Here is a 20,732-nt window from a genome sequence, read left to right as displayed (position 1 = left end):
ACCTGACTCCCACTCGAGACCCTGAGATCCTTGCGAGTAGGGGCTGTGTCTTGTTTGCTGCAGTATCTCTAGGGTCCTGCACGGTGCCTGGCCCTGAGGAGATGCTCAATACACACTCACTGGATGAATGAATGAATGAGTGAATGGTGAATGGCACCAGCTGGATCCCGCCCTTAACTTACTCGTGCCCTCAGGCATCCTCCTCCTCTCCGGACTTCTGTTTCCTGAGCTGTCCGATGAGGGTACTGCACTCCACACCCCTGACTGCTCCAGCTCTGACCATCTAAGATTCTAAATCCGACTCAGCACTTGGCACCGTCTTCCCTCCCTGCGGCCTGAGCCTCAGCCCGGCTGCCTCAGCCATCGGGTGGCCTGGACCAGGTCCCTGCTCCTTGTTCAGACTCAGCTTCTTTGTCTGACAAATGGGCAGACTCAGTCCTGCCCTGCCTGCTTCCCGGGTTGGCTGGGGTCTCCAGAGGAGTGATGAGATACAACTATGGGAGGCCGGACACCTGTTGGGGGGAGTTCATGATTCTTGGGTGAGGGAGTTGGGCTCAGACAGACGACTAGGATAAAAGCTCCAGAAGGGGCTGGTTGCTTTGGAAACCCTGGGGGCGGAACCGGCAGCTCAGAACCTTCAGTTTCTTCCCGATGATACCAGCACAGGACATCAGCTCCAGCTGGGGGCCCTGTAGGGAGGCAGATGAGGTGATTTTGTAAACTTCCAGGTGCTGCATGTAAAAGAACCAGTACTATTTACTGAGCACCTACTCCAGGCCAGGCCCCACACTCTGCCTACTTGAATCCTCAACAAACCTGGTAGGCTGCTGTTATAGCTCCATTTTCCAGATGAGGAAACAGGCTCAGGGAAAGTAAGTGACACCACGACCTTACAGAGAGGTCAGTGGTTTAACCCAGGTTGCGACAGAGCCCTGGGGCTTCATTTTGCTGCACTTTCCAAGAGCTGTCCCTGCGCCAAAGCTACCGCCTAAAATCCTGTCTCGCCAGGAGTGTTTGTTGGAGCAGTTCAGGAGACGAGCACGACAGGGCAGGAGCCGTGACGGTGATGTCATGTCAGCTGGGGACAGTGGGTGCAGAAGCCGCTGTAACGGGAGAGGGTCAGTCTAAAGAGAGGGCTATTTTGGGCTGGAAGCTGTCAGGGGGCCTGATGTCACCACTCCCTGGCCCTTCCCCCTTGAGAGGGGGAAGCTGAAGATGTCATAAGCGGCTTGTCTCAGCTGGTAACAAATAGAAAATAACCATAAAACAGCAGCTATTTGGCCGGCCACGTGCCTCACATTCATCATCTCGCTTCCCCTTTCCCCGACCCTGTGAGGCTGGTGTTGTCATTCTCATGTTCAAGATGAGGAAACAAGTTCAGAGAGGCTGGGTGACTCACCCAAAGTCACACAGTGAGCGAATGGCAGAGTTGAGAGTCATGTCGGTCTGTCCCACCTGGAGCCCGAGCTCTGAACCAGTGCCCACTAGGCCCTTCTCTGAGGCTGTGCTGTGTGGATGGATCAGGCCTCCTCTGCCTCCTCAGGGCCAAGAGCCTGGGGCCCCCTCTTCGCTCTGCTGCTGAGCTAACTCAACAGCAAAACTCAGTTTCCCCATCTGTGAAATTGAGGTAATGATGGCCGCCCGGCCTGCCTGGGGTGGGGAAGGGATGCCAAATCCAGATTCATTCCATCTTGCTCTAGGACTTTGCTGTGGACCAGCTGGCTGGGCCTCTGGGGACGGAAGGAACAGGAGAGGCCACAGCCCCACCTTAGGTCTGTTCACAGGTGAAGGAATCAGGCCAGAGAGGCAGAGCAGGGACCCCACTTACTGAGCTCTTACTACGTGCCCAGCTGTGTGCTAAGTGTTCCACATGGAGTTGTGGGCTCCTCACAGAGGAAGGAATGGCCCCATTGCTCAGATGAGACAGTTGAGGCTTAGAAGGGCCCAAGACCACAAGCTAGTGGGGCCGCCCATGATTCAAACCCAGGACTCTCAGATGCCTGTGCTTCTGCCCACCCTGGGCTGCCCCTTGGGTATCCTGACCCCCAGCCTTTCCCTGTGCCCAGGAGAGCCTCAGTCCTGCTGGCCGGCCTTGCCTGGGCCTCTGAACTCCCCCAGCTGGGCAGGTGGACGAGGGGTGGAGACCCCACTTCTTGCCCCACGGGACTCTGGGATGAGGCGAAATCAGGAAGAAGAGTCAATAAAGAACAATGAGGCTGGACGGGGAGGGGCTTAAATCATGGATGTTCCCAAGCCAGAGCAGCTGGCCACACAAGAAGGCCAGGGAGTGAGGCCTGGGGAAGACGGGAGGGTGGCCCCTGTGCCCGCAGCACCCCCAGCAGAGCAGGAGGAAGCTCAAGGAGAGGGGCTCCTGGTGGGAGAAGGAGGGAGCAGCTAACCCAGGAAGAAAAGACATTTCACCCTTGTCCTCCTGCACGGGCCTGGGCTTCCATCCTGCTGCACCTCCCCGGCGTCTGGGCCACATGGCTCTCTGCGCCTCTCCACAGAGGATTGGGGACAGCAGTAGCCACCTCCCAGATCATTCCTTCTTGTATTGTCCTGGACGGTGGCTGCCTGGAGCCAGCCCCTCCCTCGAGGTTACCTTGTGGTACCTAGTTGCAGATCTTTGTTGAATCACTCAGCAGCAGGGACTGGTCTCCCTAAGCTTTCCTACCACCTGATGTATTTCCTGGCATGTGTTAATCCCCATTTTATAGATGAAGAAACTGAGGCACAAGGAGGTGAGGTCACTAACCCAAATCTCAGTCCTGTGAGTGATGGGGCCTAACTCACACCCAGGCTCCTGGACCACTGCTCTGGTCCCCCTTATGCCAAGAAGGCTGGTGGGCCTTTTCCATGAGGCCCAGTGTGTCTCAGCACCTTCTCACTGGCTGGCCTCCCTGGGCCAACCATTGGGCGCTCCAAGTCCAGCCCTTTGTTCCCACTGCCCAGCTCGTTCCTTCTACTGGGTGGATGTGCCCTGGGCTGCTGACTACACCCCAGGCCTTCGGAAGCCAGAGCTATGCCCCTCCCAGAGGGGGTTCCTCCCAAGAGGTCACCTCAGAAGCCTGGGAAGACTGGAGCAAACAGAAAATGGCCCCAAGTGTGAGGAGATCCAAGGGAGAGGGTCTTTGGGGGTCCTCCTGCCCATCCCCCATTACACGATGAGAAGATGGGGACCTGAGAGAGGAGGAACCAGAACCACTCAAGGGCCATTCTACTTCCTAACTGGTCCTGAGCTCTGCCTTGACTCTCCATCTCCCAGCCCCCACCTCAGGCCACGCCCCACAGTGGACTGCTAGACAGCTACCTCGCCCCCTCTTGGGGATCCCTGTCTCCGCCCATCCCCCAAACTCATCCTCTGTGTGCAGCTAAAGGGGCCACTCTCAGGCATCTTAAAGTCCCACAGGGCACCCCAATGCAGCAGGAGAGAGTCTAAACTCATTACCACAGTGTCAAGGCAGTCCACCATCTGACTCCTGGATGACACCTCTGCCCTTGTCTCCAGCACACCCCTTCTTTCTCTCTATTCCATCATGACCAAGTAATCTCTGTCTTGAATGTGCCATCCTCAACTCTGCACTTGCTAATCCCCCCTGCCTGGAATACTCTCCCATCTCATCTCTCCCCACTACTCCTCCCCCCAACCTGGCCACTCCTGCTCAGCCTGCAGTCTCAGCTTGGGTGTCACCTCCTCCAGGCAGCCTTCCCTGACTACCTTTTTTGAGCTCCCAGGCACCCTGGGTTTCCTGCTAGCCTGCCACACGCCAATGAGTACAGTGCATTTGCTTCCCTGCCTGTCTTCACCTCTGGACTGTGAGCTGCTCCATGTGCCAGATTGAAAAGTTGGAGGCTGAGGGGGTGGGCTGAGGAAAGAGGTCAGTGTGACCTGGTCTCTCGCCTGTGTGGCAGGACTGTTGGTGTCCACACTGAGAGGGGGACATGGGTGGAAGGGCATATTCTGGGTGGGGTGGGGAGTGATGTTCTGGGCTTGCTGTGTCTGAAAGGCCTGCAGGGCCATCGAGTGGTTTTCGGTAGAAGAGTCTGTGATGGTCATTCCAGATGACCTCCAGAGAGGCCCCAATTCCAGGGTGGAGGATGGCAGCATCTTAGACCTTCCCAGCTGCATCAGTACCATTCCCCTTCCTAGGCTTTTTGAAACCTTTACTCACCTCCCCAGCCAAGGTCCTGCCACCTCCCCCAGAAAGCCAGCCCTGACCACTGGCTGAGGCTGCTCTATTCTCTGCTTGACTGTGCCCTCTTGGTCATTACCACCTCTAGTCCTAGGACGTCTCACGGGCTATGCCTGCGAAGCCTTCAAGTTGGGGCCACACCCCTGTGTCTTCTGTAGACTCCATGCAGCCCCGCACAAGGATACACACGCTGAGAAGATGCCCCCTCCCCTGGATGGAGTCAGGTTCCGCAGTCTCAGCCAGGGGATTCTGGGAAAACCAAACAGAAGCCTAGAGAGGCTTCGGGTCAGATTGACACAGGCGAGAAGGGGGGGACGCAGACGAAGGGAGGGGTGCATTTCTGTCCAATCTGGAAGTTTCCGCCCAGATGGCTCGGTCCTCACAACCCCAGGCCTGAGGCACTCCAGCCGGTGACCTACATCGCGGCATGCCTCTGTGCATGTGCATGTGTGTGTACATGCACACGAACTTGTTCTGAGGGCACGAGCGCCTTGCCAGTGGGATGGAGCGCTAGCAGGTGGGTCTCCGTCTCGGCTGTGAGCGAGCGTGTGAGGGTGAGGGGGCCCCACACTCCCGCCCCGGAGTACCACAGACTCGGCACCAGAATGAGGGAGGCTGTGCTCCGGAAAAGCCCGCTCAGGGGACCACAGGTCCTGAAATGGCTGGGGTGCCTGTCCCCTAGCCGCCAGCCCACCTCTGCCCAGGACTCTCTCTCCCTTGACCCAAATTTCAGATAAATGGCCTCCCCCCGCCTTTACTAATGGTGGAATGTTCGGCATGGAGAACGAGGGCAGCGGAGGGAGGGGACCTGGAACACAGTGTGAGGTTGAACCAGGAGGTGGCCAGACAAGTCTGGAGGGAGGGTGGGCTCTGGCCTCCCGAAGCCCAGGCTGCCAGGTTCAGGGTCTGACTCGGGAGCCTCCTGGGGCTGTCCCAGGTCTGTCCCTGGTTTCCCTCCTGGTACCTGGTCTCCGCACCCCTCCCCCACCTGCCTGCGAGGGACAGTAGAGACCCTTCTCTCCTGGTGAGACTGTCCTTGACCAAGCGTCTGTGCCAACTTCATGGCCTGGAAGCCGGGGCGCCTAGGAGGGTTCCGGCTCCGAGACCCTTCAGTCTTTCCTTTGGCCAGCTCTGTGGTGGGCCCAGTCGGGGTGTCTGTGCCCCGTCTTCTGGGGCTCCTCTCCCAGACTGGGCCTCCGACAGCTTGTGGGGGATGGACGGTGCCCGCTCAAGTATTCCTGAATCTCTGTCTCTCTCTGTCTCTGTCTCTCTGCCTCCCTCCCGCTGGGCCTGCAGGCTCCAGCCCTGCCCCCTCCCCTCCCGCAGAGCTCCTCCCACCCCATTCAGCTGCACAGACTTGGGGGCAGCGAGAGGCGTGAGGTTCCCGCGCCCGAAGGCTCTCCAGGCCCCTCCAGGTCCACTGGTGTTGGTGCTTCAGCTCTGCCTCCTTCCCTCAGCTCCCCGCTGAGGCCAGATGGCTCTGGGGTCTGCACCCCCCGCCCTCCACCTGCCTGGGGCCCCCCCGCTCAGCCCCTCCACCGGCCGCTTCTCCCCCTTCCACGAGCCTGCCATTCCATCCCTTCTTCCACATCTCAACCCCGCAGCGCACCCAGCCTCCCTGCTCCTTCACAGCCGAGCTCCATCAGGGCCGCCCGGGTCCCTCACCACCCACGTGCTCCTCAGCACCACCCCCTGCCCCAGACTGCTCTGGCCAAGGCCACCAGGGGAGCCCTAACTGCTGAATGCGGGATGTCAGGCGCAGGCTCCCTGCTCCTCCGGGCTGAGAGGCCCTGGCGGGGTGGGCTGGGAGTGGGTGGGTCAGGCCAGGGTCCCTGGACGGGCAGCCCACCTGCATCAGATCCCTGCCACTTACCAGGGAGTATGTGGCTCTGGAAAAATTCTGTAACTTCCCCCAGCCTCAGTTTTCCCGTCTGTGAGATGGGATGATGACGCTAGCCCTTGTCTCACAAGTTACTAGGAGGAGTAAACAGGTAATGCTTAAAAAACAGTCCTGAGACCCTTTCAGGCAGAGTTAACCCTCAGTTGACGTTGGTGGTTATTACTGTGATTATTATTACTGCATTTGTCATTGTTGGAATCTCTCACTACCAGCAAGCATGTGACCCTCACGCCCCTCCCCCCCATCCTTGTCCCTTCTCACTCTTCCCGGCAGACTCCTTTTCCTCCTCCTCTAGCCAAGTCACCCAGATGCCCAAGCACGACTCCCTCTCCTTCCACAACCCCCGCCCCTTCCTCACATCTGCGGTCTCCATCTCACCCCTGCCCACACGCGGCCTAGTTCACACCCCACACCCCGGCCCTGTTGCCAGCCCCGCCCTGGGCATCCTGCCTCACCCTCTGCCTCCAGTCCCCATCCCAGACCAGGGGACTCTCTAACAAGTGCTCCCAGCATCCCTCATCCTCCTCTGCTCCCCTGTCACACCCAGGTGTCCGCCTGTCTCGGTGCCTCAGCACTTTTTGCTGATGTTTGTGGAATGAATGACCCGATGCAAGCGGTAAAGAGCTTCTCTGATCAATGCAACACACAGTGGGTATTAAAGAGCATTGGAAGCCTCCCCCAAGAGTCAGCTCACTTGCCAGGGGTGTCCACTGCCCCCAGGAAGGGGGAGAGGACATGGTCTGATCTCAGTCATCCAGAGAGTTCTAACCCTCACCCCAGCCTCAGCCCTAGAGATTTGGATTCAATTAGTCTACAGGGGGATTGGGCATTGGAATATTAAATTCATCCCCTCCCTTCCCCCCACCCCACCCCCACCAGGTGATTCTAAGGGACAGCCACTGGAATTGGGGGAGGAGGGTACTGGGGGGGATGGGGGGGCCGGGATGTCTTTTTCCCCTGCCCACGTTCACTTCTTTTAATTCATGTTGAGCACTTCCTCCAAGCTAGCTGCCTGCCAGGCACTGGAGGCCCAGGGAAGGACAAGGCTGGGTCCCTGTCCTCAGGGAAAAGCTCAGGACAGGGGCCCAAAGCTACAATGACAGCCCAGCGCAGGGAGGCCTGGGGGGTGGTGTGCAGGGGAGGTGCTGAGCTTAAAGGTAACCAGGGCTTGGCCTGCAGAAAGAGGTAGTGAGCAGGCTGGGGATGGGTCTACTGGAAACTTTGAGTGATTCAGTGATGCTGGACCCCAAAATCCAGATGGGAGGAGGTAGGGGAGGAGCCTGGAGAGGTTAGGGGTTCCAGGCTCAGGGGCTTGGGTTTCATCCTGCATCCAGGGAGCCATGAATAGGTCCAAGCAGGGGAGGGATGCAGTTGTGCTGCCTCCCCTGAATTCCTAAGACCCCAAACCACACGTCTACTCAACACAGTGCCCCTCCCCTGAGCCAGCTCAGCTAAGCCTGGGCGGCTGTCTACCTGGGGAGGTCACAGCCCCAGTAGGGGAAGCCTACAGGAGGGGGCTGGGAAGCTGGGAAGAGCGCACAGAGGCAGAGAGGCCAAGAAGGCCGGGAACCCAGTGGCATTCCTGCGCCACTGCTCACCTGGACCTGCCCAGCCTCTGGATTTTTGAACCTCCAGTTTCAGAGGTCTCCCTTCCCCGAGGTCCTCAGCAGCCCAAGCAGTGCAAGCTCAGCTTCTAGGGAGAAGTATGAGGGACACTCTAATCCTCTTCCTCTTGGCCCCAATTGTAGATGGTTCTGAATCTGAGATTGGCCAGAGATGGGGGGCACCTTAATGAGGTAAACCAGCCGGACAGGGAACAAGGGGAGGGAAGGGAAAAGTGCACAGCTCATAGAGCTTTCACTCATCTTACAGAGGGGGAAACTGAGGCAGAGCGACGTTTGGCAATCTGCCCCTGGTCACACTGCAAGGAAATGGTAGAGCAGGATTTGAACCCTGGTCTTGCTGGCTCCAAAGCCGGCGTGCATCCCACTCTGTGCCACTGCGAGTCTGCACTGAGCATCCCAAGTTGCCTAGTCCTGTGCCAGGAAGAGGCAGGAAGGGCCTGGGTTCTCTATTCACCTGGCCAGTTCATTGCATAGATGTGCAAACTGAGGGCCGAAGCTGGCAGTGGCTGAACAGGGAAGGGAGGAATTGGTATCAGGGAGTCAGAGATGGCTTCCGGGAGGGGGCAGCGGGGGCTGGTGCAGGCAGCAGGGGAGGGTCCCAACAGGTAGGAGGGGGTGGAGAGAAATGAGATTGAGATAAGTGGAGGGCAGCAGGGAGGGTACCCCAGCAAGGGAAACAGCCTGGGCAAGGGTGCAGAGGTGGGAATGAGTGTCCCAAGTCTCCCAGCCTGAAGCTTGGGGGTGACCGGCCTGAAGGAAGGCTGAGTCACGGCTGAGGACACAGAGCGAGGGGCTGTTCCCTCAGGCGGGGTTTCTCAACCTTGGCACTACTGACACGTGGGGCGGATAACTCTTTGTCATGGGGACCGACCGACCTGCGCGTCAGAGGATGTTTAGCAGTATCCCTGCCTCTACCCACCAGATGCCAGTACCATATCCGCCCCCAACCCCCAGCCCAAGTCGTGACAACCAAAAATGTCTCCAGACATTGCAAAATGTTCCCTGCGGGATAAAATTGCCCCCGATGAAGAACCACTGTCCCAGAGTAAGCAGGAGCCGAGGAACGGGAGGGACAGGGCCCAGAGCCGCAGTCAGAAATCGCCTGTCCTCCAGCCCCGGTTCCCAGCCTCTCACTGACCACTCCAAGCCTCATCCTTCAGCTGACCTGGGGCTCCCTGAGTGCCAGGAAAACCTCCACCAACGCGTTGCAGGGCTGAGAGCCGAGCTGAGTGGTGGAACAAAAGAGCTTGTGTTTCGGGCTGAAACCTCCCCCTGCCCGCCTCGGTGTGGAGGAGGGGCAGTGATCCGGGCCCAGTGGGGCTGCTCGGCCGGGGCAGGGGCTTGTCAGAGCCAGGATCTGGATAGAAGGTGCTGGGCGGGGAGGGGGTGGGGAAGCTACCCCGCTTTAGCTGCTATTCACAAACAGGCGCTTTTCAGAGCCCCGCCCCCAAATCAAAGCCTCCCAGCCGGTGGGGATGGAGATCTGATCTCATCCTGACCCTTGGTCCTGGGGGTGAATGGGTCAAGGGCTGCCCTCCCGGCTGGGGCCCAGGCCAGGGTCGGGACAGGCCAATGCCTCAGTTCCCTGCTGTCCACAGGCTGTGTCTCCGGGGGGAGCCCGGCTGCGTGTTGAGGGAGGACAGGGGTGGGGAGGCGACAAGGGAAAGGAAAGGAAGCCCCATTTCACCGTCTCCTCACCCCCAACTATGTGCAGCCAGACGAGCTTCTAAAATGCATGTCCAGCCTCCCCATCTGGCCTGCTTAAACCCGCCACTGACTCCCCGTGACCCTCAGGATCAAGTCCACAGCCCTTGGACAGCGCTTCAAGGATACTTATCTCACCCCACCTTCCACGGCTCCCAACTCCACCTCTCTTCTGAGCCTGGAATGTCCATCTTCTCCCCATCGGCAATGACCCCCAAACTGGGCTAGCTCCTATTCGTGCATTAGTGCCCCTTTGGTCACCACGGCCTCCAGGAAGCCTTCCCAGCTCCAGTGAGTGAGTGAGTGAATGCCTGGGGCATTGGTGGCACCAATCACTCCAGGATGCAGCTGTCTCTCTGTGTGTGAAGTTGGCCCATTTCCCCTGAAGCATCAGGCCTAGAACAGAAAGCTGGTGACTAGTGAGCATTTGTTGAAAGAAGGAGGGAGTGGGGGAGGGATTAAAAAACAAACAAACAAAAAAACTATGTTTTTAGAAAAGGGAGAAGATGAGAGAGAAAACAAATGGGCAGAGCCTGGGTGAGAGGAGTAGCCTGTCCTCTGGCTGATGTACCAGGACAGACTGACTCCACAGGCCTGTGGGGAGAAGCAGGGAACGTTTCTCTGCATTGAGACTCCTGGAAAACTTCCCCCAGGGCCAGGGGTTTGGGCACAGCCTGGCCTTGCTGACAGGTCCCTTTCAGATTTGTCCCCTGATGCCACCAACAAGGCAGGACAGGTGTTCAGGGGGTGGGTGGGGGCTGTCAAGAGGGCATTTTGCTGCCCACCCAGCATTTTGGGTATCACCTGCCATCAGGGGATTCCAGATTCCTTGGTTCTAAGAACCCCAAGAGCCAAGACACTCTGTCCAGGCCAGTGGTTTTCCAATTGAGTCAGAGGAGATGTCCAGAGGTTGACATATAGGAGAGACCCCCACGTCCCCTAACACAGCTCGGCCCAGAGCAGCTTGCTTTCACCTGATGTAAACTCTGGGTTTGCCTGAACTTTTTCATTTGAAATGACGGCTCTGTGGCTCAATCAGTTTACAAAGAACACACCTCCTTCTTGAACAGATAAGAGCAGGGCTTAGAGAGGAATGGGGTGGCAGAGCCATGTCGACCTCCTGGCCCTTCGCGCTGAACCACGGGGCCCTCTGCTGAAAGCATAAACACATGAGTGAATGAGTAGGAATCTGGAAGTAGGCTTTGGTAACATGGGGTGACAGCAAAGGACACGATTTCTGGGGCGAGGGGTGGGGGATGGGGAAGAGGAACTGCCCCAAAGTGGGAAGGAAAGAGCAGAGCTGGGTGTCTGGTCACTGTGCCAGTAATTACTTACTGTAATTACATTATACCCAGCCTGCTTCTGGAGCTGTTCAAAGACACTGTGACGTCCTGGCTTTAGCCAGAGTAGCACCAGGTATAGAATCAGAATCTCAGGTTCAAGCCCCAGCTCTTGCACTTACTGTGTTGACCTTGGCCAAATCAACCCCCTCTTGAGACTCAGTTTCTTCCTCAACAAAATGGGACTCACAACACCCCCGTGCCAGAGTTGTTGTGAGGGGTAAAAATGAGAGCACAGAGCAGGGGTTGAACAATTCCTGGCGGGCTCAGATTCTTCCTTGTATGTGAACTTGAGGAAGTTCAAGGTCTAAGGTTCAAATCCCAGTCACGTCCCTTACTAGCGGGGTGACTTGAGGCAAGTTTTGTAACCTCTCTGCCTCAGCTTTCCCATCCATAGAATGGGAATAACAGTAGCACCCATCTGCCTCACGGGATGTAATGAGTTAATACGTGTAAAGCATCTAGAACAGGGCTGCCTAAGGGTTTGTTATCAATATTTGTACTCAAATAACAGCATAGGTCTTGCAGAGAGGTCCCAGAAATGGAATAAAAGAATGAATGAGATAATGAATGCAAGGAAAATTCGGGTTCTCCCAGGGAATGCCTGTGGTCCTAATTCAGACCTGTCCTCACCCATCAGTGATGTCTTCCAGTGGTTCCTCTTGGCTGGGAGCCATCCCCTCTCCCCGGCTCCCTATCTCTGGACCTCTCCCGGCATTTTTCTGCAAGCACGCAGAGGTAGGATTCCATTTCACCCCTAGATGACTTTGGGTGATAAAGAAGTAACTTCAGCCTCCTTGAATTGAATCTTCTCTCCAGAACGTAACAAACCTGGAAATTGGAATTGCCCTGGAGCTGATTATTCTGGGAGGGTACCTCCTGGCATTAAAACTAAATTAGATCAAGGTACCTCTGTTATTAGCAAAATAATTCCCTGCTGTTACAGAATGCAGCCATGAATCCTGATGGCAGATGAACTTCAGGTGACTTACTTGAGACAAATAACTGTGCAAAAATCACAGGCTCATCTAATCACATCTCTATAGCGTCACAGTCAGCTAATTATGCTAATGGCTATAGGAAATCACCTTTTGTGGTCTGGGATTGGGAGGGCTTGAGACAGAAACATGTGTGGTGAATATTACCTGCTCTGAGCTGGAGAGGCTGGGCACCATGCTTGGTTCCAAAACAGGTCCTTTCTTGGGGAGCTGGTTTGGTTCCTTGTCGACTGGGAGGGAAACCCATTATACAATCAGAATTGCAATGGCTTCATTATTTATCTCTTTTCAGATCATCTTCATATAAGAAATTGACTTTGTCTAAGTTCCACTGGTGGGCATGATAATTCCAAGTTAAACAATGAAAGCTCAGGACCTTTGTGTCAATTCAATTCAGCAAATGTGCCTCTATGCCCACTGGGTGCCTGGCACTGATCTAGACATGGGCAACATTCAAGAGTGTGTCTGGTGTCTTCTGAACATGGTCTCTTGTCCCGTCAGACACCTGAGAGAGGCAGTATTGTCCCCATTTTAGAGACGAGGAAACGGAAGCTCAGAGATGAGCAATGACTCACCCAAGGTGCTACTGCTACTGATCAGAGGAGATGACCACTTCTATTCACCCAAAGGGATCTGGGGGGCTTCCTGGAAGCATGGACATGGGGGAGGGAATTGTAGAGAGAGGAAACAGCTGAGCAAAAATCCCAGAGGTGGGAGATTAAAGGGCTGGGGGTGTTCAAGGATGGGAGATGAGGTCGGGAGAGTGGCTGAAGATCAGACAATAGAGGGCTTCAAATGACCAATTGAGGGTTTGGACAATGGGGAGACACTGCAGGTGTTTGAGCAAGGGAGGGATAAGGCGGAATCTGAGCAGTACCTGGGCCACAGTATGGGGGACCCCTTAGTGGGCTGCTGGCAGGGAGGGGGTCAGAAGGGGATGAGGTAAATAACGTACAATTTTTTAGTATAAGTATGTCCCCAATATAGCATAGGACACAGACTAAAAAATTATTCATTGTTTCTTTGAAAGTCTCATTTAATTGGCTATCTTGTATTTCATCTGGCAATCCCACCCCAGCCTCCCAGAGCATCCCCAGCTGGGTTCTGGGCACCAGCTGTTTCCTCTTCCTGGTATGACTTTCCCCACTGCGCATGCGGCCTGGCGAACTCCTATCCACACTGTGAGGCCCTGCACTCCTGACTACTGCTGTGGCAACATTTATCTCGCACTACTGTCGTTACTTTGTCAGGTAATTGTTCTACTATGTAGCTTTCCTCTCAGCAGCCAACCTTACTTCTGGCTGCATAAGTTAAGGCCAGGACTCTCTCTAGATCCTGACGCTCTCCCCACCCCAAATTGCCTCCAATTTCTGCTTCCCTCTCGGGAGGAGCCGGCCTCTTCGTTGCTCCTAAGACCTTGCCTGCTCCCTAGAGTATGGCTTACCTCTCTCACTGACCGCTTCAAGGTCACACTCTCTCCTGGGTCATTCCCACCAGGCACACCCAGCAAGTTCTCCCAGGCACAGGGTGGGGTCTCCAGGCAGCAGGAGAACGTATTGGGGTGCTCTGAGATGTATTGGGGTGCAAGAGGTCCACCAGGGCCTGCTGGACAGCTCGGCACCTATGGAAGGGCAGGGAAGGGCAGGGCAGGGAGCAGGAGAAGTTGAGCTGCCACGCAGTCTAAGTGCAGGTCTCAGCCCCCCTGTGTAGGGCCTGGGAAGGCGCTAGAGCAGGGATGGTCCTCTAGAGCTGTCCTGAGTAGTGTCAAGGGGCTGGGACTTTATGTCCCTGGGCTGACCGCCCACTAGACAGGAGGGAAGGACACCCGGGAAGGGGGTGTCACCTCCAGTGTGGTGGCTTACTTCCGCAGAGGACACCCGCAGAGAAGGCTGACAGCTGGGGGCCATCTTGCAGCAGCCTTCCCACATCTGGGCAGTGAGTCCTCTATTCTGGAAGCGGGGATGTAGGTTGCAAATCACAGCATCCAACCCCACCCCAACCCAAAGCATTCCCCTCAGGCGACCACCCAATCTCTCGTCTTCCTTCCAGCCAAGTCCCTCTGAAGAGCTGTCTGTCCCCGCTTCCTCACTCCCAGTCACCCCCCTCCTCTGTGCGCTTCGCAGCCTCCAGTCTGTGCCCTTTAAACCCACCTTCAAAGAAAAAAAAAAAAAAAAGCATTTCCCCGGTGGTCCAGTGGTTAAGACTCCGAGCTTCCAATGTAGAGGGCGCGGGTTTGATCCCTGGTCGGGGAACCAAGATCCCACATGGCACGCAGTGCGGCAAAAAGAAAAATAAACAAACAAACCCACCTTCTTCCTCCAGATAAGGGGATTTTTGTAAAACTCAAGCATTGGCTGTCCCTCCCTTACTTAAGACCTCCCAGGAGCTTGCCTGAAGTCCCCGCTCCTGGGCATGGCATTCGGGGCTCCTCCTGGCCCAGCTCCCTTTTCTTCCTGCCCCCTGTCTCCCAGCTGCTTGATCGGAATCCCTGAGCACGCTGGGCTGGGCTGTCTCACGCTGTCACGCTTTGGAAGGGGCTGTTTCCTCTCCGCCTGGCTAACTTCTCTCTGCTCCTTTAAGACACACTCAGAAATCATCTCCTCGGATGACTTTCCTGGAGGCTCCCCTCTGGCCCACAAGGCTGGCATCAGGGACCCCAAAGCCACCCACCGGCCTCCGTCAGGGGCGCACGGGGTTGGCGCCCAGGAGTGCTCCACGGGCCCCGGGCAGTGTTGTTGCTTATCTCTTCCTCTGCACACGTGAGCGGCCCACTGTTCTGTTTATCTGTGCCCCCAGCACCGACCCCAGAGCCTGGCACAGAGGGAGTCCCAGTGATGTGGACTCTGGCACTCAGGGAAGCCGTGGACAGCTGGCGGGGGGTAGAGGTGGTGGTAGTGTGAGAGAAACGATAAAGGCAGAATCGAAGCATCGGGGACTGAGTAAACTCAGGCAGGGCTGTGGCCCCTCCAAGAGGCCTGTCCTGGGAACCAGAGCATCGTCCTGTTCAGTGTAACTCACAGTGTCTGACTGCAGCTGCATTCTCTCTGCGTTATCTGATTCTCAAACACCTCTGAGCTGGAAGGGAGGTTTACACGTTTTACTGTTTATGCTCCGTGACCCTCAGGGCGCTGCACACACTGGATCGAAGCTTCACTCTGCTCCCTTCCCTCCCCCTCCTTTCATGTCACCCCTGCCAGGGGGTGCCTGTGGGCCTGGGTGTTCATTCTATGATACCTCAGTCGCGGTGGTTTTGAATCTCACTTCCATCATCGGGTGAGGGCCCACCGCCCGAAGAAGCGATTAAGTCATTGATTGGTTTGTACGACTATAAAATGGTGGTGTGGCATTATAGGCTCTAGAGCCCAGGATTTGCAGCCAGACAGACATGGGTCTGAGGACAGGCTGCGTATTCCCATGCCATGTGATGTTCTGCCAGCCGCTTAAACTCTCTGAGCATCCGCAGAGGTGGCTGTGAGTATTAAGCGAGAGAACACACGAAGCACCTGGCAAAGCACTCCACACTTGTGTACATATCAACGTGCAGAGATGTAGACATTTCTGGCAACGGACAGTGTCCAACAATGATAAACAGAGCCCAGCACTGGAGGTGTGCAAGCAGACTCGGATTCACTCATTCATTCAACAAACATCCATGGAGCGCCTACTATGGGCTGAGGCCTTTGCTGGGGGTGGGGAGAGATACAACAATGAATGAAACCGGCCATGGTCCCTGTGCTCAGGGACATCCAGCCCTGGGAGGGCAACACATACATCCGGTGGTCACACGGTAAAGGTACAGTCACCAACTTCAATAAACACCCTGGATGTGTAGTGTGCAAAACCCGAAAAGGCTTCCCTAAGGACGTGGCATTGAAGCTGCCATGGGAAGAAGTAACTGAGGCAAGGATGGGAGGGGACAGAGGAAAGTGGTCCAGAGAGGGGAGTCTCGTGTGTAACGGCTGTGTAATGGGAAGGAGCATCGCATATTTGGGGACCTGGAAGCTGGCTGGGGGGCTGAAGGCAGAGAGGGGAGAGGGGAGATGGCAAGGAAGGAGGCTGGAGGGGTGGGCAGGGGTCAGACCACCCAGGGTCTGGTAGGCCACACGAAGGTGACATGAAACCACTGAAAGCTTTCAAGTAAGGGTAGAGGGAATAGGATTGGATCTGAGCTTTGAAAACCTCACAAGGAGGACCCGTAGACAGGGGGCAACGGGGAGAGGGCCCAGGTGGATGCAGAGAGCCAGCTCAGTTCTTATTGAAGTTCAGGCAAAAGATGACAGCCAGTGCCTGGACTAGCCTGGAAATAACTATTTGGGAATCACCAGCACAAGGACAGCAGCTGAAGCCATGGGTCTGGGTGCAGTTGAAGTTGCCCGCAGAGAGAGTCTGGAAGGATAAAAGGGATGCAGACAATCTCAAACTCCAGCTTTTGTAGCCCAATAGAGTAAAATGAGGTAGCCAAGGAGAGGGCAACCTGACCAAAGAACTAGGAGAAAAACTGGGAGAAGATGGTGAGATAGAAGGCACTGGAGATTTTCCAGGGGTGAAGTATGGCCAAGAGGTCAGGTGAGATCAAGATGGACGGGTGTCCTTTGGTGTTACCACCAAGGAGGTCATCAGTGACTTTCCTGAGAAGCACTGAGATGGCAGACCTTAAGCTGGATGGGATTCCTGCCTTGAATGCCCATTTTCGTGGGACAAAGCGCCAGCAGTGGCTAACGTCCATGTCACCAGGATAACATTACATTGTCCAGTGCGATCTGGATCAAAGAGGATTGGCTCATTAGTTCAGAAAATCTCATCCGAGCCCATGAAGCGCACAGTATTGTTCTTTTCCGGTGACCACATAGCCCTGCCGACTTCATATATCTGTTTGCTTGCACAACGTGTAACACCGGCCAACTCATCTTGCAGAGTCTAGACTATAAGCAATTTGCCAGCCTGTACTTTGCCTTGATGGAAGCTCCCGACAAGTGGACATATGTGAGTTTTGCATACAGAGCGCAGACGCATTTGGTAAATCACCTCGGACGCGTCCCTGGGGACGGTGCCGCAGGCTCTGTCGCCCCTACAGATGGAAGTTGGCAAGGAAAAGACGGGTCCAGATTGGGATCCCTGGGCTACGTGTGAAAACAGATTGGGGGGGGCCAGAGTGGATGTGGGGGGACAGGGAAGAGGGTCTGTGGCTCTGAAGTGCTGTGCAGCCCCATACCCAGAGGTAGGACAAAGGACAGGAGGAAGGACCACGAGAAGCACTGACCCGGAGCACACCTCTGACTGTTCCAGAAGAGTCTGGGCCAGACTCCAGGTGCATGCTTTTGTTCAGAACTGGACAACACCCCACCCTGGCATTTCTTTCACCAGCCGTGCAACTTTCATAGTAACCCACTTGGGTTCCTTCCACCCTCCCCTGAAAACATCTTCCTCTTGGTCAATATTCACATAATTGCTACCTGTTCCAAAAATGGGGCCGTGCATTTTGCCTCTGTTATCTCACCGAATCCTTGCAAGAACCCCTTGCAATCAGCCCTAGTCACATCCTGGTTGTGCAGACACAGAAACTGAGCTCAGAGGGATGTAATAGCGTGCCCTAGGTCACACAGCTGGCAAGTGGCTCAGCCTAGATGTGAACCCAGATCTCTCTGACCCAAAGGTCACATTACCTTCCAAGAACACTCAATGAAGACCAAGCAGTCATTCCATATAGCGGGATTGCTTTCCTTTTGAGAGTTTGGCATGACCTCTTTTGTTTCTGAGTATTTGGATCCACTTACCCCCTTTATTCATTCAACAAACCTTCCTGAGGAGGACTGGGCATTCCAGGAAGAGTGAACTGTTTATGAAGGCATGTCAGAGGTTGGGGGTTTGGGAGACCTGGTTGCATGACGGTGCTCTACTGAGGGACTCTCAGCTGGCTGGGACTAGGGTATGAAGGGCCCCAGTGGAGACGGGGGAGCGGGCTATTCGTGTTCTTAAGATTTACTGAGCACCTCACCATGAGTCAGGCTTTGTGTTGAGCACTTCACAGGTATGATGACTGCATCATTCAAATAAGGACACTGAAGTTCAGAGCAGGAGTGGATTTTATGTGGACTTTATATTTTATACCATCATGCTTGCTCTGTACCCTTAAAAATGTTCTGAAAAAAGTCAAAGGCTTATGTACCTCCCACTCAGGTCAAGAAATAAAACCTTACCAATCTAAGGGAAGCCCTTTCCCATCATCCTTCCCATCTCCCTCTCCCCCCAGAAGTAAACAATTCCTGAATGGTGTATTTATTTATCATTCCTCTAAGTTTCCTTATACTTTTACCACATATGTGCATTCCTAGCAATATAGGGTATCATTTTGTTTTGCATGTTTTAGAAATCTACATGAATGATATCATGCAATTTGATCTTCTGCAACTTGCTCCCCATCCCCCCACTAATGATTCATAAGGAATCTCTAGTCATTTTCACCGCAGTATAGATTTTCACTGCCCTAGCCACAATTTGTTTATGCATTTCATCCACTGACAAACATTGAGGCTGTTTTAGATTCTTTACTAGGATAACGAGGTTGCAATGAGCAAGAAGTTCTCTAGATTTATCCCAGAAGCCAAGTCTCTGGGTCACTAGGGTGTGTGCGTCACTTCTAGATGCTGTCAAATTGTCCTCCAGGGTGGCGGTACCATTTCCCCTCCACCAGCAGCGTATGAGAGTTCTCTGTGCTCTACATCTTCATCAGCACTTTCTGCTGTCCTCCCCTTTGCTTTTTGCCCATCTCACAGGTGTGAAATGGCACTTTCCTCTGGTTTTAGTTTGCATTTCCCTGATTAAGAGTGAGGCTGAATCTCTTTTGATATGTTTATTGGACATTCATGTTTCCCCTTCTTGGAATTGCCTGTTCATATTTTTGATCCAGTTTTCTCTTGTTTCTTTTAAAAAATGGTTTGTAGATCTTTGTATGTTTGGGATATCATGTTCCAAATGTCTTCTTTTGATAAACGGGAGTTATGTTCTTTAATTAAATGTATCAATCTTTTTCTTGATAGTTTGAGCCTTTAAGCTCAAAAGCCTTTTGTGTCTTTAAGAAAACTTTCCCTATTAAAAAGTTTTGCATTTAAGTTTCTTTAATCCACCTGGAATTGATTTTGTTTTATGCATGGTGTGAGGTAGAGATTCCATCTCATTTTTTTCCAACATGGACATCCAGTTGTTCCATAAAAGAACATTTATAGAAAAGTCCACCCTTTCCCCAGTGGCCTGCAGCACCACCTCTGCCGCATATGAAGTTTCCATATATGCGTGGGTCTATTTTTGCAGCCTCTGTTCTAGCCCATTGGCCTATTTATCTATCCTTGGGCTAATATACGGTCAAGTTGTACCTTTTTAGGCTCTTAGCACCTCCTTGAATTAGAAGAGCTAGTGGCTTCCTGAGAGCAGATCCATGTCTTATTCATCTTATTCATCCCTCTCATCACTCATTACATGAACATCCATGTCATGCTTTTGTTTGCAAAGACTTTCTCACACTCAGTCTCTTGGGTTCCTGAGACTCCCTTATGCAGAAGAGGAAACTGAGGCACAGAGGTGAGGTAATTTGCCAAGGTCACACAGACAGAAGGTGTTCTTGTAGGATTTCAAAGCCACCTTTCCGTCCATCCCGTTTTGCCTAGGCTCTGAGGACCTCTGCCTGATTCTCCAGCTCATCTGGTGCAGAATTTTCACTTTTCCTTCCTTCTTTCAGCAAGTAGATCCTGAGTGAAGTGTGTGTGCCAGATCCCATTTCTGGGGGACTCTTCCCAGTACTGGAGACCAGTAGGGAGAGTGGGACCTCGGGTGGGCATTTTATGGGAAGTCTGAGGCCTGGGGTCAGCAGGAGGAAGACCCGCGGGCTTCAGAGTCGATCTAGAGAGCCCTGTCCTGGGCGTGCCCTTGGAACCCAGGAGCTGCCTTGAGAGAGGATGGCGGCTTCCCTCAGGAATTAGAGGCTTCCTCCCGCCCTCCCGCCTCCCGAGGCAGGAATGCGAAGGATCAGCTTTCAGCGGAGCTGCGGCTGCCGTTCCGGGGAGCTCCCAGTGCAGGCCTTTCCTGAGCTGTCGAATTAACTGGTTCTGTCTGTCCAACTGGGAGAGCAGCTCTTGCTAAAAATAGCGCCCTGCCCAGCACGACCTACGCTCGCCGGGAGCCGGCAGCGACAGTCCCACCCCACCGGGAGTCCCCACCCCGGGCCTGGCCCACGTCCCACCCCCGAAGCCGAGGCCGAGGCCGCGGGCACAGCGTTGTCCCCACAGGTGCCGCGGAGGGTGGAAGGCCCGCGGGCCGAGGAGCGGCCGAGGCCGTCCGGGATGGGAGCCCGCAGCGCGGCCTCCCGCGCGCTCGCTTGGGCCTCCCTGCCGCTGCTGGGGCTTCCCGCCGGCGCGCTCTGCGAGGACACGCTTTGCTGCCGAGGTAAGGCCAGGCCGCAGCCGGCGCGCCCCTCGCTTTTCCCAGGCACTTGCTGGCGCCTCTTTCTCCTTCCCCACCCCGGGTCCGTGGCGGAGGGGCCGAAGGAAGGTGAACGCAGGCATCGGAACCCAAGCAGGGCTTGGGGAGAAGAGTCAGGCGCTCTCTGCAAGCTCATCTTTGGTTCGAAAAAAGTCTTAGTCTCGCCACCTCGTTTGAGAAGCCTTTGCCTCCCCTTGGCCTCAGTCTTCCTATCTGGATTATGGGACAGTAAAATCGTCCAGCTTTAATTTTGACTGTGACCCCAAGAGAAATAGGGGAACCTGCTGAAACGGATCGCAAGCATTCTGGAGATGTTTGCCCGAACCCAGATGGGGTGGATAATTTGTTGATGGGAGGGCTGGAGGTGCCCTCCCTGTGACCCCCACCCTAGACACTCCCCCCCTCGCCGTCCTCTCCCGGAGCTCTGGACCTAGCATCAGCCCACGGCCCCCGCGGGTGGAGATCAAGGCGAGACGCACAGCAAAGTTTAAGAGGTCAAC

General features: G+C 54.9%; 1 protein-coding gene across 4 annotated transcripts in view; it reads left to right on the top strand.

Annotated features, from left to right (window-relative positions):
• DAB2IP (DAB2 interacting protein) overlaps positions 1–20,732 on the top strand; it is a 193,648-nt gene that overhangs the window by 3,702 nt on the left and 169,214 nt on the right. Inside the window, exon 1 of one of the 4 annotated variants that reach the window (XM_082467839.1) lies at positions 19,883–20,196. The exons of 2 other annotated variants lie outside the window; for them this stretch is intronic. In XM_082467839.1, coding sequence (XP_082323965.1) covers positions 20,094–20,196 — 103 coding nt within the window. In that variant the 5' untranslated portion in view covers positions 19,883–20,093. Of the gene's footprint in view, positions 1–19,882; positions 20,197–20,732 lie in introns of those variants that run through there. One more of the 4 variants, XM_082467845.1, reaches the window with a different exon arrangement.

The sequence above is a fragment of the Balaenoptera physalus genome, assembly GCF_965194825.1.
Source record: "Balaenoptera physalus genome assembly, chromosome: 7".
Classification (NCBI taxonomy): Eukaryota; Metazoa; Chordata; class Mammalia; order Artiodactyla; family Balaenopteridae; genus Balaenoptera; species Balaenoptera physalus.
This window is presented reverse-complemented; position numbering and strand designations above follow the sequence as displayed.